Source organism: Suillus plorans (assembly GCF_016647745.1).
Source record: "Suillus plorans strain S12 chromosome Unknown HD556scaffold_25, whole genome shotgun sequence".
Taxonomy (NCBI): Eukaryota; Fungi; Basidiomycota; class Agaricomycetes; order Boletales; family Suillaceae; genus Suillus; species Suillus plorans.
This window is the reverse complement of record NW_024537409.1, coordinates 50,486-75,811: the sequence shown is the minus strand read 5'-3', so window position 1 is coordinate 75,811 and position 25,326 is coordinate 50,486. Positions and strand designations below refer to the sequence as shown.

Sequence of the window (25,326 nt, the reverse complement as noted above, 5' to 3'; positions counted from 1 at the left end):
ATCTGATCGTGCTCTAATGATTAGTAATCGAGCGTCAACCGAATTCAATTATACTTTCGTAACTTGAACACGCTGTCTTCTCGATTTCACTTTCTGAAAGCCCTACGGGCAATTCCTCTCGCAGCCGCATCTGCATCCCTTCCAGATCGCACATACTCAAGAATGGCCCCACTCACAAACGCTAGTGTCCCAAAGAGCACAAAGATGCATTCAAAAGTCGTCTGTATCATTCACTTCGGTTCCATCATTCCCCAGTACTCACCCATGGGCAGGTCATCATCGGTTCAGGTCCTGCAGGTCACACCGCCGCCGTCTATCTTGCGCGTGCGAACCTCAATCCTGTCCTCTTCGAGGGCTTTATGGCAAACGGTTTCGCTGCCGGTGGTCAGCTTACAACGACCACAGATGGTGCGTACACGCCTTATTCCACCCGTGTCTTCACTATATCTCTTCTCTCATCGCAGTCGAGAACTACCCCGGCTTTCCATCCGGCATCCTTGGCCCTGAGCTCATGGACAAATTCCGTGAACAGTCTATTCGCTTTGGTACACAGATCATTACAGAGACCGTTTCCAAGATCGATCTCTCTGCACGCCCCTTCCGTTACTGGCGAGAGAGTCAGGAACACGAGGAACCAGAAACTGCTGATACCATCATCATCGCAACTGGTGCGAGCGCGAAGAGGCTAGGACTCAAGGGCGAGGTCACATACTGGCAAAGTGGCATCAGCGCATGTGCAGTCTGCGATGGTGCCGTCCCCATATTCAGGAATCAACCACTGGCTGTTATTGGCGGTGGTGATTCTGCAGCAGAAGAAGCCACCTGTAAGATCTCTTGACTCTCTTACTGAAGACAGTCCGATAACCACACTCTAACAGATTTGACAAAGTACGGCTCTCACGTCTACGTCCTCGTCCGCCGTAGCGAACTCCGCGCTTCTAAAATTATGGCCAAGCGCCTCATGAACAACCCTAAGATCGTGCGTTTCCTCTATCACCATACCCACCACTTGCTACAACTCACACGCTTTCACAGACTATCCTGTGGAATACCGTCGCAACCGAATGTCAAGGCGACGGCGACCTTCTCAACAACCTCCGCATCAAAAATGTAAGCACAGGCCAAGAACGCGATCTCCCCGTGCGCGGACTTTTCTATGCGATTGGACATGAGCCAGCTACGGCGCTCGTGCGTTCGCAGCTGCAAACAGACCCCGATGGCTATATCATCACTGTCCCTGGGACGACGCAGACAAGTGTCAGGGGCGTGTTCGCTGCTGGTGATGTGCAGGATAAGAGGTACAGACAGGCTATTACTAGTGCAGGGAGTGGATGCATGGCTGCGCTTGAAGCCGAGAGGCTTATTGCGGAGGAAGAGGAGGGTATAGAGGAGGATTAGAAGGTCGGGAAGAATTTAGATGTATATACCAACGCAATGATTTCTCCATCTGCTTTTCAAGCAACGGCGTTTTGGATTGCTAGGATTGGACGGCGAGCTTGAAGAAGACTAGTTCTATCTACTGTTTTTATCGACCAATGATCAAAGACTTACTAATGGGACCCACCAAAGACCAACATGTACCCACACATACTAAGTAGCACGACAAGATCCCCGCTGATCTCAAAGATGCGCAGTTCTAGCGTTACCCTCTATTCCTGAAGTTCTTAGACTGAAGGAAGACTGTCCTTAATATGATGCACGGTGCATGACGAGCATATTATAATAGACTGAGATTTTGTGTCAACTAATTAACCATCTCTTGTTCGGGAGGCTAGCGCCTCCAAGTATCCTCAAGTGTGCAAATCAGTTTGAACAATTCGTCCCTCCCGTAGCTACTACATGCTATGGCAGAGCTTGCTATTATCTCCATGAGATGTCTAGGGAAAATATGTTAATAAACCTCGCACGCCACCAACACGCTGCGCATGTCTAGCTGGCGAGAGAAAGCAGCGTGAAGCGGCTCGGCTTGTTCACCCCGATCTCTCATGCCAGCCCACATACTCACCGCGCCGGTAAGAAGAAAAGCAGCCAATTTAGAATCTTTGAAAGACGAAACTGCCCCCAAATCAGGAAATCGGCAATGGGCCAATCTTCCCCGAGTAGTGGCTACGACCAAGTTTACTGTTATGAGAAGCAGTGAGGTTTAGTTTGCTTGATTCTTTGTTGCAAACGTACCAATGGCAACTGAGCGTGATAGAACACTTGGACAAGAAGCACGTTGGGGTCCGGGGATGGTTGAAGGAGAGAGTTGACGGAGGGCGTGCGAACACAATTTTGGACTCAGTTATTTGTTGGTCTGTCGGATTCCTCGCTGGCATGATTCTCTGATCGGCGTATGGACGCTGAGCGCTGAGCGCTGATATATCATTACATTGATGAACTTTACCGCTCTCGTCGCTAACCAGTGGAAGGTGCTACACCAATGTGTATGCAAGATCCGGTGCAAAAAGACACATACTACTAGTATTCAGGCCACGGCGTTGTGGAATGGTCAACGAGCGCTCGAAGAAGACTGGTTCTATCTGCTGTTGTTCTATCGTCCAATGATTGAAGACTTCACTGATACGATTCGAAAGTACCATCACAATGACGATCCCAACGGATATCAAAAATGCGAAGTTCCAATTGTAACATAAGTTGCCCTCTATTTCCCTCCTTATACTGCAAATGTCCCTAAGCATATACATCATTTACAGTGCATGAGGAGCATAGTAGATTCTGTCGAGTGATCAGTTGATCGCAGGTTGTCGATTCTCTTGTTTGTGGAGGCTAGCCAACGCCCCGTATATCCTCGAGTGTCCAAATCAGTTCGCCCCTCAACTTGTTACCGTCAAAGCTTGTAGCCCTCGTGCGCCACCAACACGCTGCGCATGACGGCTGGCACAGAAACCAACGTGAGGCCGGCTCACCCCGATCGCTCGTGCCAGCCGACATACTCACCGCGTCGATCCCAGGAAGAGAAATAACCAATCCAGAATCAAAGACGAAAACTGTCTTGCAATCTGGAGATCAGGAGACCAATGGGCCAATCCTCCCTGATCAGTGGCTACGACCAAACTTACTGTCATTTACTCAATCGTTTGTTGCAAGTGTACCGTCGGTGGCGACTGAATGACCCAAGGGGACGACAGATGTAAACAAGAAAGGAGATGGCTGAATGGAGTCGACAGAGAAGTCGATGAAAGGCGTGCGAAAATCATTTTTGACCCCATGCTATGCTACTTATTTCCTGTTGAAGACTCGGCCCAAGAGTCAAGGGTCTGAGGGCGTCTTGATAACACACACCTGTGGTGCATCGAAGCAGAAACACAGACACCGATATCATTGATGAAATTTTCCGCATCTGTCACTGGTCAGTGCTAATGTGTGTGCAAGATCTGATGCAGAAGGACGCACTGTACGATATTTGGACAATGGTGAGGCAACGAGGCATTCATATCATTTCAGGGTCTAGACCAAAGGTAGCACTATGGATCTGATCACGTTGCCTACGATGCTGCGCGAACTTGAAGTTGTGCGGGGCGCAGCGAAGAGGTTTGGCGGAAGTTTCGAGGCCGAGGTTGTGAGTATGTTGCTAGGATGAATGTTTGATTGAGGAATATTGAAGCTAGAGACAATTCAAAACCAGTGAGCGCCAAATCGTAAAGAAGTTGACGCACTTTTTTTTTTTTTTTTTTGGGTCAGTGTTTATTGTCCGTTGGGGCATAGCCCTATGGTAGACAAAACATGCGAGTATTTACTGTAGCGTACTATTTGTTTATGTGTGTCCGGTGGTGTACAATCATTGGTCCAGGTGGAATACGAGGACAGTTAAGGCCAGCTAAAGGCGATAGTGGGAGTGCAAGCTCGTTCATTCTTCTTTGTCATCTTCGTCTGCGGGTGGTGTGACGTCACCAAAGGTCTGTTCCATTCTGTGCGTACTTGCTATGAAGCGCAGTAGAGGTTTGATACACTTTGAATTGTTCAGCAGGTTCTTGAGGTGATTGGTCTGCGGGCCGAGTTCGAATTGGAGTGCAAGGCGTTGTGTTATGTACTTTGGGCAGGTGATTATAAAATGGTGGACCGTTTCCTCACGTTCGCCGCATTGCTGACATTTGGGGCTGGGTACTTTTGCGATACGATGTAGGTGCTTGTTTAGCGGGGCGTGTCCTGAACGAAGTTGGAAAAGGAGTGAAGAGTGTCGGCGCGGGAGTTTTTCTATCAGCTTTGAGAAGTGTTTCGAGGGAGCCGTTGCGTCGATTTCATGAAGGCGTTTGTATCGCGGTGAGTTTTTCATGATGTTTGATGATTCTTCTTTGATTATTCGTCCGAACTGCTGCTTTAGCGCCGACTTGCTGATGGGGAGGATGATTGCCGCATTTGTTCTTGCGGTGAGGAGGGATTTGGGGAGTTCGTTAGGTGCGCTACTGTTTCCTCTGGCTGCCATCTTCGCTTGCTCATCGGCTGCTTCATTGCCTGGAATTCCGTGGTGGCCTGGGGTCCATCGTACGGTCAACTTGCGTTCGTCGTGCGCGGGTATGAGCTTGCGCAGGTCATCATGGAATTTATCCATAAGGTAGTGACCGGGTTTGGAGACGAAGGCCTTGGTTGCCCAGATGGCGGCTTGGTTGTCAACGCCAAGGGCCATTGATCCTTCTCCTCCTTCCTCTTTCAACAGCTCTATTGCCAAGATCATTCCTACTAACTCTCCCTCGTAGACCGTGTGCTCCTGGTCTCCTCCTAAGTAGAACCTCTTTGTTCCTACTACTTCGCCATTCCTTATCAATACTGCCGCTCCTCCTACTCCTCCGTCTATTGCCGAGCCGTCAGAATATGCTTGAAGGTCTTCGTCTGCACCTTCATCGTCGTTGACGGCTGTGGCTGCGTCTGCCGCCATCTCTGTTGCGACGTCCGGGGCCCATTTGGGGTAGTGTCGTATTGGCTCGATTGTTTCTACTGTGTGCGGGTTGAGTCGAAATTCGTTGAGTAGGCGGTGTATGGGTGATGGGTGTCTCTTGCAGCTTCCGAAGTCTCTTCTGGTACAGGCATTGTACGCTGCGCGGATGCCCTTGTAAAGGGGGTGCGACTTATGCATCGTGATCATGCGTAAAGTGGCTCTGTGGCACACTTTGCGTAATAGCTGTTGAAAAGGGAGTATGTCAGCATGTGCGTCTAAGAGATCAGTAGCAGAGGTTCTCATTCCCCCCGTTATCATAGTGGTTGCCATCCGCTGAACTCTGGCCATCTTCGATGCGAAGCCTCTTGCTCCGCGGCCAGCATTCTTCTTTCCCCTTCCTTTTGCGACAAGTCCGGAGCACCAGATGTCTGCCGCGTAGAGCATCTTGGGGATGACTACTCCTTCGTACAGTTTCTTGAGTAGTCGGCCGTGGACACCTTTCGTAGCTCGAGTCATGCGTTGGCATGCCATTGTGTACCGAGTTCCTTTTGCTAAGGCGTAGGTTGCATGTTCTTTAAAGGTCAGTTCGTCATCGACTATGACTCCAAGAAATTTGTGCGATCTTGATGGTTGAATGATGTGGTTGCGGATGGAGATAGGTGGGCGGGGAACTGGGATGGTCTTTCCGCGGCGATTGGGGTCTGCTATTCGACGTCTTGATAGACATAGTAGGGCCGTTTTATCTAGTTCAAAGTCAGCATTGTGTTCTCTACTCCAATCTAAAGCGCCTCCTGGTTTTTCCATCATTCTCTTGAGTTTGTGGTTTGCATCTTCATAGGTTTTTCCTCGTGCTGCTATGGCGATGTCATCTATGAATCCTAAACTAAGTTCTCCCTGGCGAGGGTTGGGGTCAGCTATTCGGAGGACGGGTGAGTTATAAAATAAGAATCCTATTACTGATAGAGGGCATCCTTGGTCAACTCCATTTGAGACGTTGAATGGGTCGGAGCGGTGGTCGTCGAAGTGTAAAGTAGTTGATCTGTTACTTAGTCGTTTTCGGTACCAGTCGATGTACTCCAGTGGGATGCCAGCGTGTCGCATGTTGTGAAGCATGCGGTTGACTACCACACTTGGGAACGCTGCCTTGACGTCAAGGAATAATATTGATACGAAAGGTTCTGCTGAGGCCCAGGCGTCCGTTGTGAATTTCGTGAGAAGATGCAGTGAGTCGGTTGTTGATTTTCCTGGTCGTCCTCCGAAATGGGTTGGGGGGAGAAGGTTATGATGCTCTGCAATATAGACCAAGTCGTCAGCGACGCAAGATGAAAGTATCTTACCCATGGTGTCGAGTAGCGTGATGGGGCGGTATGCTTTCGGCAGACTGTAGTCTGGTCTGCCGGGTTTTCGGAGTACCACTGTCGAGGAGAGTTTCCAGTCTTCCGGATAGTGTCCGAGTTCGAATGTCGCACGGAATATGGGGCCCATGTAGGGTACAAGTAGGTCAGCACAGTTCTTATAGACACAGTTACATACGCCGTTTGGGCCTGGAGCTTTATAAGGGGAGAGTTTAGCTACAGTGCGAAAGATTTGTTCGTTAGTAATGGGTGCGAACTCGCAGATGGGTGGATTATAAACAAAGTCGGGCTCAACGTGCTCATCGTCTGGGGGTTGTCTGAAAAAGACTTCATATAGGAGTTCGCTCTTCCTGGCGTTGTCTTGCGTGGCGCTGATTCCTCCTGGGTCATTTGGATCTTTCAGAGTCTTGATCCGCGTGTGAATTTGGTCCAATGGGCTGCTGGCTGCATATCGGTGAAGGTCCCAGATGTTCGTTGGTGTGATGGCTTCGAGCCACTCTTCCCAATGATCCTTCTTCGCTTTCTTGATGTTTTCGGAGAAGCGGTTGCGAGCTAGGCGGAACTCTTCGTGGATGGGGTCTTGACGTTGGGCTAGACGGTTTCTGGCCTTCTTGCCGAGCTTATGTACTTGCTTTCGTTCAGTGCTTAGGTCGTTCGACCACCACCTTTTCGCGTAAGGTGACGGTTTGGTCTTGGGGACATGCTCTTCTACAGATCTAGCTATTGATTGGGTTAGGTGTTCAAAGAGGGCTTGGAATTCATCTAAAGATTGGATGTTAGCAGGTGGGGGTCGCGTTTCGAGTTCAGACGAAAGGGCTTCTCTGAATGTGTCCCATTCTACAGTTCTATAGTTTGGGCGTTGTTCGAGGTTGATGCGTTCTGGTTGGAGGTCTAGGGTGCTAATTATTGGAAAGTGGTCAGTTTTTACAGGGCGTAGTTGGTATTCCACGGCGCATTTAGTAAACATATGTTCAATTTCAACGGAGCAAAATACATTATCTGGGCGTGTGTGGTTTTTCGTGTTTGAGGCTTCGAGGGTGGCGATGCCATGGGGTAGTGCTTGAGTGAGTGAATATGCAGCTAAGAGATTAATTAGTATGTCCGCAGCGTCTAAGTTCGCTGCGGTGAATAAATGAGAGTTGCTTGTCAGGTCCCACATGGGGTGGTGACGGTTGAAGTCCCCCATCCAGATCATGTGGGCGTGGTCCACTCTGTTATCGCCTTGAGCGTTAAGTCGAGGGAGGTGACGGTGAGTAAGATTTTCGGCTATCAAGTGTCGTTCAAGGAATTGCAGCGTTCGCGAATGGTCGCAGGCATTGTAGATATTGTATATACGCACCTTTCCGAAGTTTCCGTTTAGTTCAATTGCGGTGATGTTGGGAGAGTCGAGTGGTACAATATGCCAGTTGTTTTTGGATAGTTTTTTGTTGACGAGTAGGATGGATTGCGATCGTTCTGGGTTCGAGTGGTGATTGGTGGGGTATATGACGTCCCAGTATTGTCTAAGATTGGAAGCGTTAGCGAGACCTACTGGGTTGAGGAATGGCTCCTGGATGCATGCGAGATCGTAGGTATTGGGGTTGAGGTTTTGGAGCATGTGCTCCCAGGCGGTAGAGGATTTGCGTAGATTTTGTTGCCAGATTTTGAAGTTGGTGTTGGGATGTTGTTCGTTACGGATGTTCTGCATTAGTCAAAGTTGGAGGGAGAGGGACTTTCAGTGTAGATATCTGGGGTTGATGGCGGGTACCAGAGAGGTGTGGTGGTGGTGGATCCGGGAGACGAGTGATTTGAGGGAGGGAAGTGTTCGTTCAGTTTGTTCTGGCCTTGCGGTTGGGAGGTTAACCAATTGTTCATTAGGCGCGCCTGGGATCCCATTCCAACTGGGATTTGATTAGGGTTTTCACGAGGTTGGCGGCGTTGGGCTTGTTTTCCCCGTTGTTGGGCTGGTTGTTGCGGTTGTTGCTGTTGCTGGGGTTGTGGGTGTGGTATCTTGGTCAGTAGTCGGCCATAGTTACCATGGGTGTTGAGGTCTGTGACTGGTTGAGTCCACATCGGCTGTCTTGGTGGTTCGTTTTGTTGTTCGTGGTTGTCGCTGCTGTTTAGGCTTTCCCAGGTGAGTGGGTCATCAGTTGGGAAGTATCGGTATTTGGCGTCTTCGGAGCGGCTCTTGAAGTTTTCCCATTTGTTGACGAAGGTGGGACATTCTCGACTCCATGAGGCATGGCCCTGACAATCACAGTTAGCGCATTGATAGTAGTTAGGATCATCTACTTTGCATGTTGCCGTGCGATGTTTTGCCCCACATGTTCCACATGTGTCGTGTTCCTGGGTGCATTCTGCTGCAACGTGGGATACGTCGTAAGATTGGCATTTGAGGCAGCGCATTGGCTCCGGGAGGAGTTTTCGGCCATAGACCTTCTTGCCTTCAATTGAGATACCGAAACGGAGGATTTGGTTGGCGCTTTCTTTGGTTCTGAGGGTGATGATGACGTGTGCTGTTCGTTGATCTGCTTTGCGGCGATTGATTGGTTTAATCCATCTTGCTTTGGTGATTGATCCCTGTTTGAGTCCTCCTTTTGCTTCGACTTCTGTGTTGGAGTGTATCGAGCTGGGGTTGTAGGAGAGGGGTACGTTTTCAACCAATATGTTGAAGGATCGGTCTTTGACGGTAGCGTTGGGGCCGAAGTTGACCGCAAATTTTCCTCTGTGGGCGGGGGTGTTGAGCCATTGGGCGGATTCTGCCGAGTCGAGTTCATATAGGATCCCTCCATGTGGGAGTCGTCGTGCTGATTGGAAGGTTAGTTCTTGGGGGATGGGGACTCCGTCTTTCTCTACTAGTTCTAGTGTTAGTTTGGCTTTTGCGACGAGCTCAGCTTCAGTTAGTCCTCTTAGCGTGTCTATCTCGCCGAATGAACGTCTGTCGATAAGGATTTGCCTTGCTTGCGCTTCACTGCGGGCTAAGATTTTGGTTAGTGGGGGTGGGGCATTAGTTCTGGCTGCGTGCGCGTAAGTTCGTGTCCCTTCAGGACTTTTAACTTTCGGGTGGTCTAATGACGCAGTAGTAGCATTCATCACTGCTTTTTCAATGCTTTCAGTTGAGTTGGAAATGTTGCCACGTAGCTCTATTGCTGCGTTTTCCAGTGCTGCTTTGTGGGCATCAGTGATTTCTGCTATTCTCGCGGCTTTTTCTTCTAGTTACGCTATGGGACCTTGTATGAGGGATGTGACTTTTTCAATGAGGTTTGCTGCATCCAGGTTTTGTTCAGCTTCGATAAGCAGGATTGCGATGGCTCGAAGAATGTCGACATGTGTTGCACCTAAGGCCGCTGTGACACTGAATTCTAGCAGGGCATGGGCCATTTGTTTAATGACGTTGCAGGCAACAGGTAGATTGAGGCCGTGCGTCAAGAGTAGTTTTCTGGCTGCCGTTTGGTCTTTGATTTCGGATCTGATATCTGAACCAGCAAGGTGGTCTTCTATTTCTCTGCTTATTGATAAAAGAGGTTTGTTGGCGGTAGTTTTTCGGCCTCTAGTGGTCGCTGTCACTGATGCAGTCTGGTTAGTATGGATGATTGGCGTTAGCGTCATGTTTTTGTGTTTTTATCGTTTTGTTGGTTTTGTTGTTGGTTTTCTTTTTATGTATTTTAGAAGCTAGTGATTAAAAGAGATAAAAGAGAAAGGAAATGAGGCGAGGAGGACGTCAAAGACGTCTTTGTCGCCGTCTGGCGCAAAAGCTCGGTTGAGTTTTTCCGGGGTCCTTGAGGGGTGCCACTTGGTACGGGTCCAAGAAGCGTTCTTGACGCACTTTGATAAGCAGACTCCACAGATTGCTTGCCCGCTCACAGTGCATCAAACTTCGACCCTGCAGGCATGATCTTGTTTGGGATCTAAATTACTCTTCAAGCAAATGTCCGTGTATAGCCTCAATCATTATACCGATGGGCACGCGTGCGATAGCATGCTGATGCTTCTGCGAGTTTGCAGGACGAGCGCTTAGGAAAGCCTTATTAACATGGCTGGATTCCCCAGTCACCCTCACTACACTCTTCTTTCATCCTAGCAACATGCCTCAACATTCGACGGAATATATCATCAATCATGTTTTTTGCCCCCTCAAATTACCACAAGCAAGCGACCATACCCTTGAGAACGAGTTGGCCTTATCTCAGGCGGTATTGGATGCTGCTCAAGCTTTCAACAAACAGTTACCGTCCGATAAGCAACAGCTTTGGGCGAGCAGCTTTAAAATGCTTCAGAACCTTCAACATTCAATCAGATTCAGCGTCTTGTCCCTAAAGGAAGTTCAAACTAAGATCAATGCCATGAACAACAAAGGTCTGTCATTTTCACCTCATTTGCATTTACCCCCGTGCTGAAACTATTATTGTTAAAGATGTTTTGGTATTTATGATTCGCGCACAAAATGCTGCGGTGATCATGAGAAAACTTGAATATGAAACCATATTCGAATCATTCGAGATCTCTCCTGAATCCACCGCAGTGATGGGTGCAAAGGGAAAGCTAATCTGTTCATATCCTGGGCCTGCTATCACGGTTCCAGACACAATTGTCAATGACGCTACCTTTCCTGCCGCGCTGGCGAATTTTCTCTTTCGCATGGATAATGATGTCCTTGATGCGGCAGCGACGAGGAAAAAAGCTGATTCCACTGTTCCCGAAGAGAGGGATACAACTCATCCCCGGTATATCACCGAACTCCTGACTGGTATACTGCGTAGCCTTGGGAGCATTGCTGATGTTCCTCGCATCCGCAAGCGCATCGGAGATGACGTGCTGTGGAACAGCGCGAAATTGCCATGGAGGCGGTCTCCACTTTGGCTTGTCATTCGCGTTGCTTTACAGACCACTCTGGAGCGCAACGCTCTCGGACGAACGACATATAAATCATTCTTATTGTTCTTGATGGCTAGGGTTACAACCCTCGCTATCGATAATAACTTGTCGAATGACGTCCTACACTTTATGTCGGCAAAGATTGCACGCCGTCTTTTCAAGCTTGGAACTTCTGCTTCTCCAGAGTTATCATTCATGGTCGTTACGGTCACGAGTGAAGTCAAGAGTATTCTAGAAGGAAGATGGAAATCTGTTCAAGACGTGCAACAGACCTCACCTCCTTGGGCTCCCGAGACCCTCTCGGTCTTGCAGGATACTCACCTCTCCTTGAACACGAGTCGAAGATACATATGCCAAGCTTTGCTGAACCAGCATTCGTCTTCCAAATCAACCTCTTTCGAACCAAGCCACCGTGCACGCGGCACAATTGATGATTTCCTTGACGCTGATGCTAGCTTCCTGATAGCTGCTCATGACGCAGAACCATCCCTTTCCTTAATCGACTTCGAGACGGTTGTCAGATCAGGCATTGATGACTGGGTAGCGTGTATCTCATTTCAGAGCATCGATTCCGCATGTATCTCGATTGAGGCATGTGCCTCCGCATACTCCTCGCGAGCACTGGAAACTTACGAAGGAAACCCGGAGAATACGTCAATCATGCTTCTTACTCTTTTCGAACTCTGGGTAGCGATGGATAAGATTGTTGTTAAACAAATTCCCCTCCTGGCAAACTATCCCCCCGAAGTCCCATCGACCCTTTGGATGAATCTCCTGATCCGACAATCCTCAGCCCTTGATCGTTTAAAGAAGTTGTGCGCCTATTTGGAAGAACGTGATTTCCGGGCTTCCAACCGTCTGTCGGTATTCTCGTCCATCGACAATGACAGATCGTTCGCAGTGCAGTATTTTTACCAGACACCCATGTTGCAAGATTTAAAGCGGGAAATCGAGGAAGATGCTCGGGAGGAGCGGGACGAGAAGTTGGCTCAGCTTCGGACCCTCAACGAGAAGTACGCTGAGCTCCAGAAGAGTGCAGCGAGCCTATCACATGAATACCGTGTCAGCTCCTGGGGTCATGAGTTCCACTCTGGGTTGTGTGCCAAATGTAACCTGGAGAAGCGGATGCGATCCATGACCATTGCAGTTCACGAGTGGCCACTACCGCGGCATGAACATCAAGCGATCACGGTTGTGTTCGAGCTAGCATGCCCCATCGCGTTTGACTTGTGGAGATCTTTGACATTCCATGTTCTCGTTGACATCTGCACTCCAACGCAGATTTTGTCCACTCCCCCCTTCATCACGCTGCCTAATTATGGCGCCTTACAGCAATACCGCGAATGTCATCCAAGACAAAGGGTGACTTTGGCGTCAGAAGCTAAACCCTTCGCTACGTGTCATTACCATTACCAAAATATTCCTACGCAAGCAAACCTCATCTGTGTGAACAACGGCCTCGTATATCAACCTTTTGATATAATCACAAATGCATGGATATCCGACGCACTGCTGCACTGGAATTCTAGTAAACTGTGCACTTTCATTCTTCCCAGGGGGCCATACTATGATCTGCAGCATTACCTCGCAGGAACGTCGCACACCTCAAATGAGGTCATCGCCAATCAGGCAGATTGTCACAAGGACATGACCATTCACGAATTCATCGCTTTCGGAGTCTTACGGTGTGGGCCGCTACTGCAATGGATGAATGTGCTACGTGAACTCCGTGCGAGGATACTCAATTTTCGATGTGAAGAAGTCCATCTATTATTCGCGCAAGCCGTCTCACAAGTTGGCCCACTTTCCAAGTCATCTGATGAGAGCCTTCCGTGGCACGAGGAGCTGGAAAGCATACCATTCCTTAGCACACTGCTAGGAGAGCTTGAGTCCTTGCTTGCGAACGTCGAAGAAAATTGGCTGGAAGGCGTCACGATAAGCACTATCATCATGATTGTGTGCCGTGTCTTGTCCTCGACACAGGAAGAGAGTATCAAAAGTCGGGGATATTTCTTGCTTCGCAGGATACGAACAGCGACCTTTACATTTCTGGGACAGCTTTCACCGAAAATGCAAGCCAGTGACGACGAGAAGGCCAGTCGGGATTTGCAAGGACGACTTCGTGATATGGCCGCTACCTGTCGGAGCACCTTTGATGTTGACGGAGATCCTTCGCTGCTCTTGACGTCAAATGATGACATCGAGGTATTTGTGTACTGTGGGGTCATGATTTACGACAATACTCCAAGCCACCTGGACAATCTATCACGATATTCCAAGCTACTGCTAGAACGAGACAAGAGATGCTGCCACACATTAGAAGCTGCTGTTCGTCGATATGTAGAGAATCACAGGGAGGGTCTCGATTCTGCGGTGAAAGCAATATGGGGCAGCTACAGACGAGGAACTTCTTGGAAGGCCCTGCCAGCTCCGTGCTCTCGTTGGCTTGCAACGAAGACGGCACCTTCTGGTTCTCAGTCACCGCAAACTGTGCATTATAACTTAATTGATGGGCGTTTGCTTGTTGATGGGAAGCCGCTGGGTAGGCTTCCATTGACTATAGTGCGGCATCCCACATATCAGGCAATTTTCGGTGATGTTAGCTTTTGCAAGTTACGACTCTGCTGGTGCATGCTCACTCATTAATTACAGCAAGTTCTGGACATTGTTCCAGCTGATATATCTGGAATGGAGTATGCGACACGCGGGAACCCTTATGGCCATCAGGTTAGTCACCCTCATTGTCGTCACTCAGCAGCTAAAATAATACATTTGCCTGTCAATAAAGGTGTCTTTTGCTCTCCGCGACTCAAATGACCTCATTATCCGTGCGAAGCATATCGAACAAGACTCGCCTATCGCACAAGACCCGCCTATCGAACAAGACCCAACTATCGAACAAGACATCCTTCAACTCATTCCAAGCCAAAAATTTGTGGGGGACCTACCGACGACCTTGATAGTAGGCCATACTCACTGGCTTAACCTGGGCACAAAAAAAATAGAGATTCGGCCAGCAGAACGTGCGTGGCAGTCTTCACTTGACAATTGGTTCCTGCAATTTGCTATTTCGGGCCCCTCGACGCTGCAGAATGCCAGCGGTGCCACTCTTCTCGATATACGTAGCCCTACATGGGACATGATCTCCAAGAGAATGCGTCCTCTGGAGGATGCCTGCCACATGATGGTCACATACAACAAGGGTTCTAGTGACACTCACTTGTTGAAGGTTGATTTACCCCGATATGGTCTAGAATTCTTCGTCGACGAGAGTGGGGAACTACAGTCCCGTAACATGCGCAACATGGTCGTTGACGACGATCAGTCTACTGGCACAATGTTGGGATTGGTCAATCAACTCATTATGCGTCCGAAGTCGCAAATCATGGATGAGCATCCCCGTACCGTCATCATCCCAGATGGTCATATCTCATACGCTGTTAATGAGCATCACGTCCAGGTTACCATTACGAATAAAGGCCCACGAGTGGCGTACCACTTGTACAGGGTTGATACAGATCTATGCTCTCTTACTGGGCGTGTAGGTCTGACGAACAAGCTCTATCAGGCGCTTCTCCACGCTGTTACTAGCGGCTGTCTTCCGGATCCTCTGACGGGTCGAACAGGAACAGAGGAAGCGTTACATCTCATGCATTCTGCGGCTTGCCAGTCTTTTATGAAGCTTCTCCCTCGTGATATATATCTTTTGCGCGAGATCAGTTCGTTGTCAACCATGCGCATATGGTATCCCACACATCTTCAGAAGATGCAGACAGTCTCATGGTCATGTCTTTCATCCCTCGCACAACACCACGGTTTCCATCCAGCTGCAAAATCTATTATGGACTACGGCAAGCGACTTGCAGCTTTCTCCGAAGAATCTTCAGACCTTGATCTTACATTTCATCTTCCGAACTACCTTCTCGAGCGTGCATCCATCCGTGCCTCTGCGGTCTACCCTGACCAGTTTTCTCTTCCAATTCTGCTCAGGGACACAGATGTCATCTATGCTTCACGCGATGTACCCGATAAAAATGCAGAAGAGAGGGCATTTAATACCGCCTTCATGACACTCCAGTGGCCACACGAGCTTCCGGTGCAGCAGGATATCCTCAGTTTGTTGACTCGGTGGAAGAACGTCCGGGGCATTGGTGAACCATCGTTCAGCTTGCAATATTCCAAATCTTGGCTTCAGCCATTCCACCACATCTTCCTTTCTGCATATGACCGCTGTCGCATTGCTACGAAGGACGATACATTCCACCTCGTCTTCACCCTAGCTTCAGTGTCATATGGCTTGTCGGATGAGCATGCACTTGTCCCAACACTCCTAGCCTTCGCTACAGTTCCCAAAATTCGCACCCTGGGTGACCCACCGGAGTTTGCGTCGTATGATCTCTCGGATGGTTTCATGCCTTCCAGTGTAGTGTTGGACAGCATCATCAGTTCGTGTGTCAAGGATTATGAGACCAGCAAAGAGAGATACCTACCTGCAAAGAGAGGGGAAGATGAAAAGGCTCTTGGGAGGCGTCGTTATTCAGCTTTTGAAGATAGGTGTCATTCTGAAAAGCATCTCATTCTTCATAAAGTTCAGGATGCTTGGCCGCGCGAAAATCCTCCGGCCCTGAACACGCTGCAAGCGAACTGCTATGATCTCAACAAACTGTCGGAGAAACTTCGCCCACTATACCGCAGCTGTTGGGCAAACCATTGTCTGAAGCAACACTTGGATGTCCTGCAAGAGACCCTCAACTCGTTCCATGCCACTAATGCCCCGTCAAAAATACCCTCACAATACGATCTTGATCCCCACCTTCAAAGCTCGGTTGTTGCTTCACCAGCCTCATTCGTTGATGCCAATTACCTTTTCGCTAGAAATCCGCCTGTTATATGCATGAATGGGTCTTCCCATGTTCTACCCAATTCCGATCAGAAAAATTTGCAACAGCTTATCAACGGCTTTCGCGACCGAGCAAGCAACGAGTTCCGCCGTAACTATGCCAATGATCTGGACCAGAGCAGGCTGATGTTTTGCGAAGAAAAGATTGTTGCCTTACCAGATCCTGCGCCATACACGATGGAAGTATTGCGAGAGTACCATTCTCTTCATCGCCTGCACTTCCAAGATGCACTCAAATCTATCGTACGCATCCTCTCCCCTGTCTCTCCCGCCGAGAATGCGTTATACAATGCTGGGTTGTGGCCTCGAGTCACTCCAAATCTCCTCTTCGCTCGCATGGCTTCTGCATCAGGATGTAGTTTGGGGACGGAGTGGCGTACAGCTCTTGTCTACCTGTCGCAGATGCTTTTGCGACTGCAACGCTCGAGAAGGCTGTTTATATTTGCCACTACCAAGAACTGGGGCGAGTTCTTCAAGGAATTGGAGAATGAAGAATGCGAGCGGTCTGATTCGGAGCTGTGCCCTGATTGGCTCCTAATACAGGTAAGCTTCAGAGAGAAGTCGTTCATTCACGACTGTTGACGATAAGTGTTGCAGATTGAAAGTCAATTCTTGGCACGGCCTGTCCAAATGAAGGTTGCGTGGGAGATGATATCACCCCACGAGGGGCGAAATACTTCTCTCCAATTGAACATGGGCGAAGGGAAATCCTATGTGATCGTTCCTCTCGCAGCAGCCGCACTTTCCGATGGCCAAAAACTGGTTCGAGTAATCGTGCTGAAGTCGTTGTCTACTCAAATGTTCCAGCTCCTGGTTGAACGACTAAGCGGCCTTACGCAGAGGCGCATTTTCTATATTCCATTCTCCCGCGCGCTTGAGATCGACTCATCGAAGGTGCAAATGTATCGTGACCTGATGCAAGAATGCATGAAAACCAAGGGCATCTTGCTCGTGCAACCAGATCACATCCTGTCATTCCAGTTGATGGCCGTTGAGCGTCAGCTACTCCCTCAGTCTGAAGCTGCTGAAGATATACTGCAGACTCAGCTGTGGCTCGATAATCATACACGCGATATCCTAGACGAAAGTGATGAAATTTTACATGTTCGCCACCAACTGGTGTATACCGTCGGCCTCCAAAGGTCGCTTCAGGGTCATCCTGACAGGTGGACGACTACACAACAAGTTTTGAGTCTTGTTGCAAAGCACGCTACTCAGCTCATCAGAAAATTTCCCTCTCACTCGGAAGTGTCTATTCGCGAGCACAGAGCATTCCCCTTCATTCGAGTTCTGCACCCCACAGCAGGTGAAGAACTGGTCCAATGGATCGCACGGGATGTCATTTACAGCGGGGCACTTGAAATCATCAGCTTCGATCAAGCTCCTGACCACATCAAACGAGCAGTCCATCAGTTCATTGCAACCGAGAATGTATCCAGCACTGATATCAGTTTGGTGAAGGAGCGCTATGAAGACACTACTGTTTGGCCCGGTCTTCTACTTCTGCGTGGACTGCTGGCATGTGGTGTCTTGGTGTATGCCCTCAGGGAACGTCGTTGGCGCGTGGACTATGGCCTTGCCCACAAACGAACGATGTTAGCTGTTCCGTTCCGTGCTAAAGACATGCCCTCGCTGCGGGCAGAATTTGGCCATCCAGATGTTGCTGTCACTCTTACGTGCCTATCATACTACTATGCGGGCCTCACGCTCCAGCAGTTGATGTTATGCTTCGAGCTCCTGCTGAAGCAGGACAATCCTGCTCTCGAGTATGAATCCTGGGTACTTGGACTTCCCTTCGTCCCAGAAAGTCTGCAGCGCCTTAACGGAATCAACACAGAATCTACAGACCAGCTAAATGACCTTCGGCAACTGTTTGCAACCAACAAGGCAGTCATAGATTTTTACCTGTCTCGAGTTGTTTTCCCCAAGGAAGCCAAGGGTTTCCCCAGTAAGCTCACCTGCTCCGGATGGGATCTCGCCAAAAAAAAGAAATATGTCACAACTGGCTTTTCTGGTACAAATGACAATCGATATCTGCTACCAAGCTCAATTGTGCAGCACGACCTTGACTACCAACGCGGCACGAATGCTCGAGTCCTAGCCTTTCTTATGCGCCCGGAAAATGATCACTACGAAGATATACCACCCGGCCAAAGCGTGCATGACTTCATTGATACTCTCGTCAAAAAAAAACCTGAGGTCCGTGTGCTCCTAGATGTGGGGGCGCAGATGCTAGAATTGAGGAATAAAGAGTTGGCTGAAGCATGGCTTAGAGCTACTTCCAACGCCAAGGCTGCAGTCTTCGTGAATGACGACGATGAACTCGTTGTTGTCAGTTTGGATGGGATGATCGAGCCCCTTGTGTCGTCCCCTTTCGCACAGCAGCTTGACCAATGCGTGGTATATTTAGACGATGCCCATACGAGGGGAACAGACATCAAGCTGCCTCACGGTTTCCGAGCTGCTGTCACGCTTGGCCCCAAAGTGACGAAGGATCGCCTAATGCAAGGTTCGTGATTCCAGAGGTCGTGCATGTCGGTTTTGATATTAATTATTGATGATAAAGGATGTATGCGAATGCGCAAGCTGGGAAATGGGCAATCAGTAATGTTCTTCGCTCCAGCTGAAGTTGACCGGAGCATTCGTTCGGCAACTCAGAAAGCTGGTGATGACCCTGTCAATGTGTCAGATATGTTGCACTGGGCGATGCTTGAAACTTGCAATGATATTGAGATGCGCACACTATCCTGGATCCAACAACGATCAGATTTCAATACACGGCATTCCGCATGGACTCAATTCTCGCACGCCTCTACCACTTCAATTTCTATCCTAGAGACAGCCTGGTTGCAGCCAGAGGAACGTTCATTGAAGGAATTGTACGCGCCACGCAGTTCTTCTGAGGCATCGCAGGGTTTCGATTCAGACATCCAAAGGAAGTGCGAGGAGCTCGGAATTCTATCAGCTCACAAAAGGAGCATGGACGAGGAACAAGAAAGGGAGGTGATCCATGAGGTAGAGAGAGAACGTCAACCGGAAAGACCGCCCAAGGTGGAAGCCGCAAAGCCGAACATGCATGCAGACGTTCGTCGATTCGTGAAGTCTGGCCGAATTGCCGCAGATTCTCCCGCGTTCATTCAAGTGCTATCCAGCCTTGTTGACACTAGTGCTGAATTTGATGAGCGCGATCAGTGGGCACGCAATGTTTTAGTCACCCGCGACTTCGCACATACGGTGGGAACTATATCTGGCACCCAAAAAGTGGATGATTATCTGCGGCCCGTCAATTGGATTGTATCCAGTAACGTTGGCCACCCAATGCTGGTAGTCATGAGCCCGGATGAAGTGAACGAACTACTACCTGATATCCGCACGAGCAAGGTAGTTCACCTGTGTGTCTACACTCCTCGCATCATACAAACGATGCAGGCATGCGACAACCTTCGACTCTATTGTGTTCCTTCGGCCCCACGGTTGACACCATCACAACCGCTGATCTGCCAGCTCAATCTTTTTGCGGCCCAACTCTATTTCTCCGATTACGACATGTATCTGCACACTTGCAGCTTCTTAGGACTCAATGCGCCGGATTTGAAGGGAGAGGACTTGGTAGCCGACGACGATGGGTTCATCAAGATAGACAATCGCCCTTCTGCGAGAGCATCATGCATGTTCAAGCGATCCCAGCTTTCTCCACTGAAGGAGTTGTTCGGGATGAGAAGGAAAGGCATGGGGTATCTACCAACTCATCTCGGAAAGATGCTCAACGGCCGCATTCTGACCGAGAAGGACTTTCTCGAATGAACGCCAGGTCTATTCAGTGAGTGTTAGCGCCTCTCTATCTGCTAGGAACCTGGCTGACTGTGGTTCTGATCACCAGCAACTAAATACGGCACCAAAACTGACCTCCGAATCAATGTAATATTAGCGTCTGTAATGTTCTCTGTAAACGTAGTCGAATCTAGAGCTCTTGTATTTGGTTTGAAAGAGGGCTCCCATGTCAATCGTAAGACTTGAGATTCAATGCACCGGTGAGCGATTGACAGACGGATAACCCTGATGCATTGCTAGTAGTGGAGTATCGAGTGCACGGTCCACAATGTCTGGCTCTGGTGCAAATGTCTTAGATGCACGACGGGCAGCTATGGTATCAGTCTATAATTTGTATGCATCGGGAACACGTTGTAAAACGTTGCACGTTCTCTTCTGGTGCAGTACAAAGTAGAAGTCCGCGCATAAGACAAGAGAGAATGAGTCTGAGGACGACAGTATTGGAAGAGAATGTGTCACTTACAAGACATTCTTCATGCATTTTCCCAAGGGATGCATTATTCCAATTGTAAGCAGAAGCGGTGAGTGGAACAAGATGTATTCTGGACCCGAGGATGATTGTGTATCGTGTATTCCGAAGAGTACATCGGGCGGAGAGGACGAGACAGGTGGACATATACTTATTCTCAGGCTTCCATTCAAACTTTCTTGTGTGATAGACCTATGAACCAGCAAGTATGTGAAGAAATTGTTCAATCGACGATCAGTTTGAATTGATGCAGATAGTGACTCTCGATTCAAGACGTACTATGCCTCACGGCTGTATCGTCACCCCCATAAGTCGTCAGGTCACGCATTGTCACTGCTGCCGCTTTCAGAGTCCGCTCGGCAATGCCTAAGAAATTTGTATTACAGCCTCAGGTCAATGATTGGTTAGTGTGATGTGGAATATAGTATGGGGCGCGACTGTAATTGTATGGTGCAGGATATGATATAAACTTGATGCTGGTGTGATTCCGCTGCTCATAGGATTGCCTTTTGAGCCATGTTTCAGTCGTCGGCTCACTAGCACTGACAAGTCGTCACAGCCATTGGTTTAGAACTCCGCCACGGCAGCGCTCGGATGACTGTCACCAGCGTGACTTGGACGGCTTTCAATGAACTTCACCATTTCTCAATAAAAATCAGACATTCAACCTCGCAATGAAAACTGCATGATAAAAACATTGATCCAAGTTGTAAATTGTGTGTGGAAGTGAGAATTGAGTGAGATATTCAGGTCGTGACGACTTATGGGGGTGACGACTCAGCCGTGAGGCATAGTATGGAGATCAAAGAAGGGTACGCGTCAAACGAACCGCTTGTCGTAGGACTTGTAATGAATAGTCGGACCGTCGGTTGCGTGGAGGGAAGCATTGTAGAATCATCGGTCTGCATTCTAGCGTATCAATAAAAAATAACAAAGATCCATGAAACAGTAATCGCTAAAGCAAATTCATACAGGATACCAGTATTTCAATTTCAAACTATACATATGTGACAGTCTGGGGGAAGGCATGCAGCGCCATTCATCACAACGAGATAGCTGAGTGAAAAAAGGTTGAACACCGTAGCATGAGTAGCATTACCGGAAAGACTCACTCAGGATCCAAGAATGTAAGCCGGTCTTCGTAGCTTCATTGCTTTCATTCATCGCGAAACGATACGATTCGAAGGCTTCTCCAAGCCTGCCAGCCTTAAGGAGCGCAAGAATCAGTTTCTTGTTGGAGGCTTCCCACAAGGCCTCGATGTCCCATCCGAAGAGCTGCAAAACAGGTGCAGTTGAGCACAGGTGAGTTTCCTGGTGATGTGGTATCAAACGTACAACAGTGAAAGCCTCGCAAGCAGCAGGAGCGGCGGATTTAGCCAAGAAAGTGCTAGCCTTGACAGCGGCAGTGAAGTGCTCGACAGCTTCACCATGACGCGCGCTATTGAAGGCACTGGTTCCTAGTTGGAGTCGCAGACTCGCCTGATGCACAAAGCGCAAATCAATCAGTTAGTACACGAGTATAAGTAGGATTGAGAACGCGAGACTCACCACCACGACACCACAAACGAAGGGATCGGCAGAAGGATCAGTAGACAGCTGATCCACACGAACCACTGCCTCTTCGTGTCTGTTAGCATTGAAGATTGCAATAGCCTGAAATACATGATGAAGCGCAAGGTACGGGAGACGAAAAGATCAACCTACCTTGATTAAGTAAAGGAACACAGTAGCATCCACGTTTCCCTGAGTGAACGTGAACCCCAGGTCAAAGGCTGTCCTCGCGTCCTCGAGAAGTTGTTTTCCGCAGAGGGCGATACCTCTGGCAATATAGCCAGCCAACGATGTCCGTATGGCAAGGGACTGTGACCATCGAAATCAGCGAAATCTTAACCAGGGCGTGCTGAGTCGTTGTTACCTTGTTTGCATCCTTGAAGGCATTTTCCCAGTTGTGTTTGCGTGCCATAACAAAAGAGCGGTTGGCATAGGACGCGAAGTTCTTGGCATCAGCAGTAATCTCTTGAGTGAGGACCTTTTCAGCGGTAACCAAGTCCCCTGTGATGGATGCAATGCGGATGGTCTTGGTGATAGCAAGGAGCTCATCCGTGGTGACAAGTGTCTGCATGAAAAAAGGCTCAAATAGTGCCATATGAGCAAAGGACAAAGTCATACCTTTGAAACATATTGTTTCGACTTGGTAACAAATTGTTCAGCCTTGGAAACGAACTGTTCATTCGATACAGACTGGACAGTCAAAGGTGATTGCCGAGACCTGGAAGCGAAGGTTGTGGTGGCCAAAGCTGCCTGCAGAGGCTTGGAATCGAAGGTTGTGGTATTCAAAGTTGCCTGCAGAGAATTTGAATCGAAGCTTCCACTAGTGGAAACTAAGTGTAGACGCTTGTAATTGGAGCTCTCAGTCGTCGAAACTGGCTGCGAAGACTTGAAATCGACGCTTCCAGTTGTCGAAATTGCGTGCGGAGAATTGTAGTCGAAGTTTGCAGTCGTCGAAAATGCCTGCAGAGACTTGGAATCTGGGCTTCCAGCCGTCAAGACTGCCTGCGGAAACTTGTAATTGAAGCTCTCAGTCGTCGAAATTGCCTGCAAAGGCTTGGAATCGAGTATTTCAGTTGTCGAAACTGCGTGCGGAGAATTGTAATCGAAGTTTACAGTTGTCGAAACTGCCTGCAGAGACCTGGAATCTGGGCTTCCAGCCGTCAAGACTCCCTGCGGAGACTTGTAATTGAAGCTCTCAGTCGTCGAAATTGCCTGCAAAGGCTTGGAATCGAAAATTTCGGTCGTCAAAACTTCCTGCAGAGACTCTGAATCGGAGCTTTCAGTCTCTGAATCAGATCCTATAGCCTTTGAATAAAAATGAGGATGAGACGAGCGAACGTGTAGTTAATTGGATGTTACCTTTGACGCTAGCCGCCGCTTGAGAGCAGGTTCTAGAACCTTTGAATGAAAAAGATGCAAGATGAGATGACAATAGGAAGGTAAACTGATTGGAAATTACCTTTTCCTTGAAAGCATACGCTGGCAAAATACCCTCGGGTGCTATCCAGTCTGTGACTTTCTTATCATAACCTCCGCTAAGAATGTGCGTGCCATCCGCGGAGAAGGCTGCATAAATGACAGAAGAAGTGTGCTGGAAGGTGGCGACAGTTTGTTTATCAGAGAGCTGCCAGAGACGAACGGAGTTGTCGCTAGAGGCGGAAACTGCATGCGTGCCTAAAGAATTGACGGCGATAGAATTGACTTTGTATGTGTGGCCCGTCCAGGGAACGCCGACCTGCGTCCAGCTCGACGTGTCCCACTCCCTTATGCTGGGATCATGGTCATCTCCTCCCGAAAAAAGGCGCGTTCTATCAGGAGACCAGGCGAGTGACAACGTGCCGTGACTGTGACCGTTCAACTTCTTTTGAAGTTTCTCGCCGATGTAAATTTGGATATCTTGGTCTGTTGCAACCGCAAGCATGTATACGCCAGACCGCGCATACCGAACGCAGCGGACAGTAGCACCGCAGTCGTAGCTTACGGGGTATTGCGTCCATGTTTTGGTGTTCCAAAACCTGACCGTCTGGTCGTTCGGTGCCCACGACGCGGTGACGATGAACGCATTGTCGGGTGAAAAGTCCAGCGAGCGGACTGCGCTGCCGTGGACTTTGAGTTTGGTGAGGGGTTCCCCGCCTTTTGTCTGCCAGGCAATGAGCTCTCCGTTCTCATCACCGGTCGCTATCATCTGCCCATCTCGCGATACTGCCAATCCCATGACCTCACCGGTGTGTCCCTCCATTTTCTTCAATACTTCACCTGTGTTCAGGTCCCACAGACGAACTAGCCTGTCTTCTGAGGAGGTCACTATCTGTTGACTGTAGGGAACATCTGAGATTGCGTAGACCGTATGTGTGCGATCTTCGAGCACTCGAGTAGGAGTGGTGATAGGAATGAGCTGAACCATTTTGCTAGAGGTTGGTGGTGTTGAGCACTGTGGGATGAACTTGGTAAAGTGATGCTGGATGTAGTTCAATATGTGCGTGCGCTGCGCGTTTTATACTGCTTTATTTGACGATGAACAGGCACTTATCACCTTGCTTGATACATTTCGGATACGTAGGAACACAAGACCGGTGGCATGTGAACATTGTGGACTTCGGGCTACCGGTAAACGTGCAGAGTGTCCTGGATAGTGTGGACATTCTGGATCCAGCCCTTCAGGTCCCCAGGTTCACGGCTGTGTTCAAATGAATTTGCCATGACCAAATTGTGATATCTGCCACTAAATCGTGTTCAGGGACCTTACGGGACCGACACCAAATCACGCACAGGCACCTTGCAGACTGCCGCATCAGACGTAGCGGAGAGACGCAAATCTATAAAATTTTAGTGGCGCATAAAAAACACCAAGGTATCTATCAGATTTACGTCATACTATTCAGTTCATCCTACATAGTTGTTATGTGCAACTGAGACTCACCAACTGACGTCCTCGTCATCCGACAATGAAATGGCATTGCGATTGTTCATCGAGTCGTCATCGGCAGCCGGTGCACAGCTCCATAGGGGATAGGACAGGAACAAGACGTTCAGGTATTGACCAGGCGTGGTCAGGTGCCTGTACATTTGCCTCAGGCCGACCGGAGTTTTGATAGCTGCGAGGCTTCTTTTCTGATCGGTACTACACGCCTGCAACCAAAACCATGTCGAGCAAGGTACATACCTGCGCTGTCGTACAACCAAATTATTACCCATAACAGACCATTATTGAACCGCGCGCTCTGATTGACACTCGCATAATTGTACCGTTTCGTTGTGCGCACTGCGGACCTAACGTAGGACATCCAGCACTCTATCAAGCATCTGATCAATGTCACAGAAGCAAAGCACGAGTACTTCGCCTCAGCAGAGTACAATTCAATACCCAGGATTGTGACGCTCAGCTGATTCTTGGCCACATTGGCACTAGTACTCACCACGTGCTTCGAATGTAAAAACAACTGTGTTCCAAAACGCACGGCCACCGCGATGGGCCCTGGACGCAACTTCA

The 25,326-nt window shown here is 49.0% G+C and overlaps 6 protein-coding genes across 6 annotated transcripts; 2 read left to right on the top strand and 4 right to left on the bottom strand.

Moving 5' to 3' along the window:
* The first annotated feature begins 37 nt into the window (after window positions 1-37).
* On the top strand, window positions 38-1,706 carry HD556DRAFT_1367950 (uncharacterized protein). The gene is made up of 5 exons (XM_041302854.1): window positions 38-219; window positions 273-408; window positions 465-824; window positions 879-979; window positions 1,036-1,706. Exons 1-5 carry the CDS (start codon window positions 163-165, stop codon window positions 1,396-1,398), a joined length of 1,017 nt encoding a protein of 338 aa, XP_041160659.1. The 5' UTR covers window positions 38-162; the 3' UTR covers window positions 1,399-1,706.
* A 3,422-nt stretch (window positions 1,707-5,128) lies between these two features.
* HD556DRAFT_1192358 (uncharacterized protein) lies at window positions 5,129-5,548 on the bottom strand (the record flags this gene model as incomplete). The annotated part of the gene is made up of 1 exon (XM_041296202.1): window positions 5,129-5,548. A coding segment is annotated over one exon (420 nt), but the record flags the coding sequence as incomplete, so codon positions are not given.
* A 1,974-nt stretch (window positions 5,549-7,522) lies between these two features.
* Window positions 7,523-7,918, bottom strand: HD556DRAFT_1236586 (uncharacterized protein; the record flags this gene model as incomplete). Its single annotated transcript, XM_041297837.1, has 1 exon — window positions 7,523-7,918. A coding segment is annotated over one exon (396 nt), but the record flags the coding sequence as incomplete, so codon positions are not given.
* Window positions 7,919-8,340: 422 nt separating this feature from the next.
* HD556DRAFT_1188813 (uncharacterized protein) lies at window positions 8,341-9,024 on the bottom strand (the record flags this gene model as incomplete). The annotated part of the gene is made up of 1 exon (XM_041296125.1): window positions 8,341-9,024. A coding segment is annotated over one exon (684 nt), but the record flags the coding sequence as incomplete, so codon positions are not given.
* A 1,022-nt stretch (window positions 9,025-10,046) lies between these two features.
* Window positions 10,047-19,986, top strand: HD556DRAFT_1367943 (uncharacterized protein). The gene is made up of 7 exons (XM_041302853.1): window positions 10,047-10,566; window positions 10,625-13,683; window positions 13,738-13,812; window positions 13,874-16,528; window positions 16,583-18,494; window positions 18,552-19,805; window positions 19,866-19,986. The coding sequence occupies exons 1-6, from the start codon at window positions 10,296-10,298 to the stop codon at window positions 19,787-19,789; spliced, it is 9,210 nt and encodes a 3,069-aa protein (XP_041160655.1). The 5' UTR covers window positions 10,047-10,295; the 3' UTR covers window positions 19,790-19,805; window positions 19,866-19,986.
* A 1,341-nt stretch (window positions 19,987-21,327) lies between these two features.
* On the bottom strand, window positions 21,328-24,240 carry HD556DRAFT_1442732 (WD40-repeat-containing domain protein; the record flags this gene model as incomplete). Its single annotated transcript, XM_041306504.1, has 9 exons — window positions 21,328-21,341; window positions 21,398-21,560; window positions 21,621-21,764; window positions 21,834-21,938; window positions 21,990-22,145; window positions 22,201-22,401; window positions 22,455-23,141; window positions 23,196-23,234; window positions 23,296-24,240. The coding sequence occupies 9 exons, from the start codon at window positions 24,238-24,240 to the stop codon at window positions 21,328-21,330; spliced, it is 2,454 nt and encodes an 817-aa protein (XP_041160654.1).
* Between the last annotated feature and the right edge of the window lie 1,086 nt (window positions 24,241-25,326).

Excerpts from the sequence above, each read along its gene's own strand:
- HD556DRAFT_1367950 (XM_041302854.1), top strand. The coding sequence starts at position 163 with ATGGCCCCACTCACAAACGCTAGTGTCCCAAAGAGCACAAAGATGCAT. Across the intron at positions 220-272 it reads CAAAGATGCATTCAAAAGTC|GTCATCATCGGTTCAGGTCC; the intron begins GTCTGTATCATT and ends ACCCATGGGCAG. Across the intron at positions 825-878 it reads TGCAGCAGAAGAAGCCACCT|ATTTGACAAAGTACGGCTCT; the intron begins GTAAGATCTCTT and ends ACACTCTAACAG.
- HD556DRAFT_1367943 (XM_041302853.1), top strand. The coding sequence starts at position 10,296 with ATGCCTCAACATTCGACGGAATATATCATCAATCATGTTTTTTGCCCC. Across the intron at positions 13,684-13,737 it reads ATCAGGCAATTTTCGGTGAT|CAAGTTCTGGACATTGTTCC; the intron begins GTTAGCTTTTGC and ends CATTAATTACAG. Across the intron at positions 16,529-16,582 it reads CTGATTGGCTCCTAATACAG|ATTGAAAGTCAATTCTTGGC; the intron begins GTAAGCTTCAGA and ends TAAGTGTTGCAG.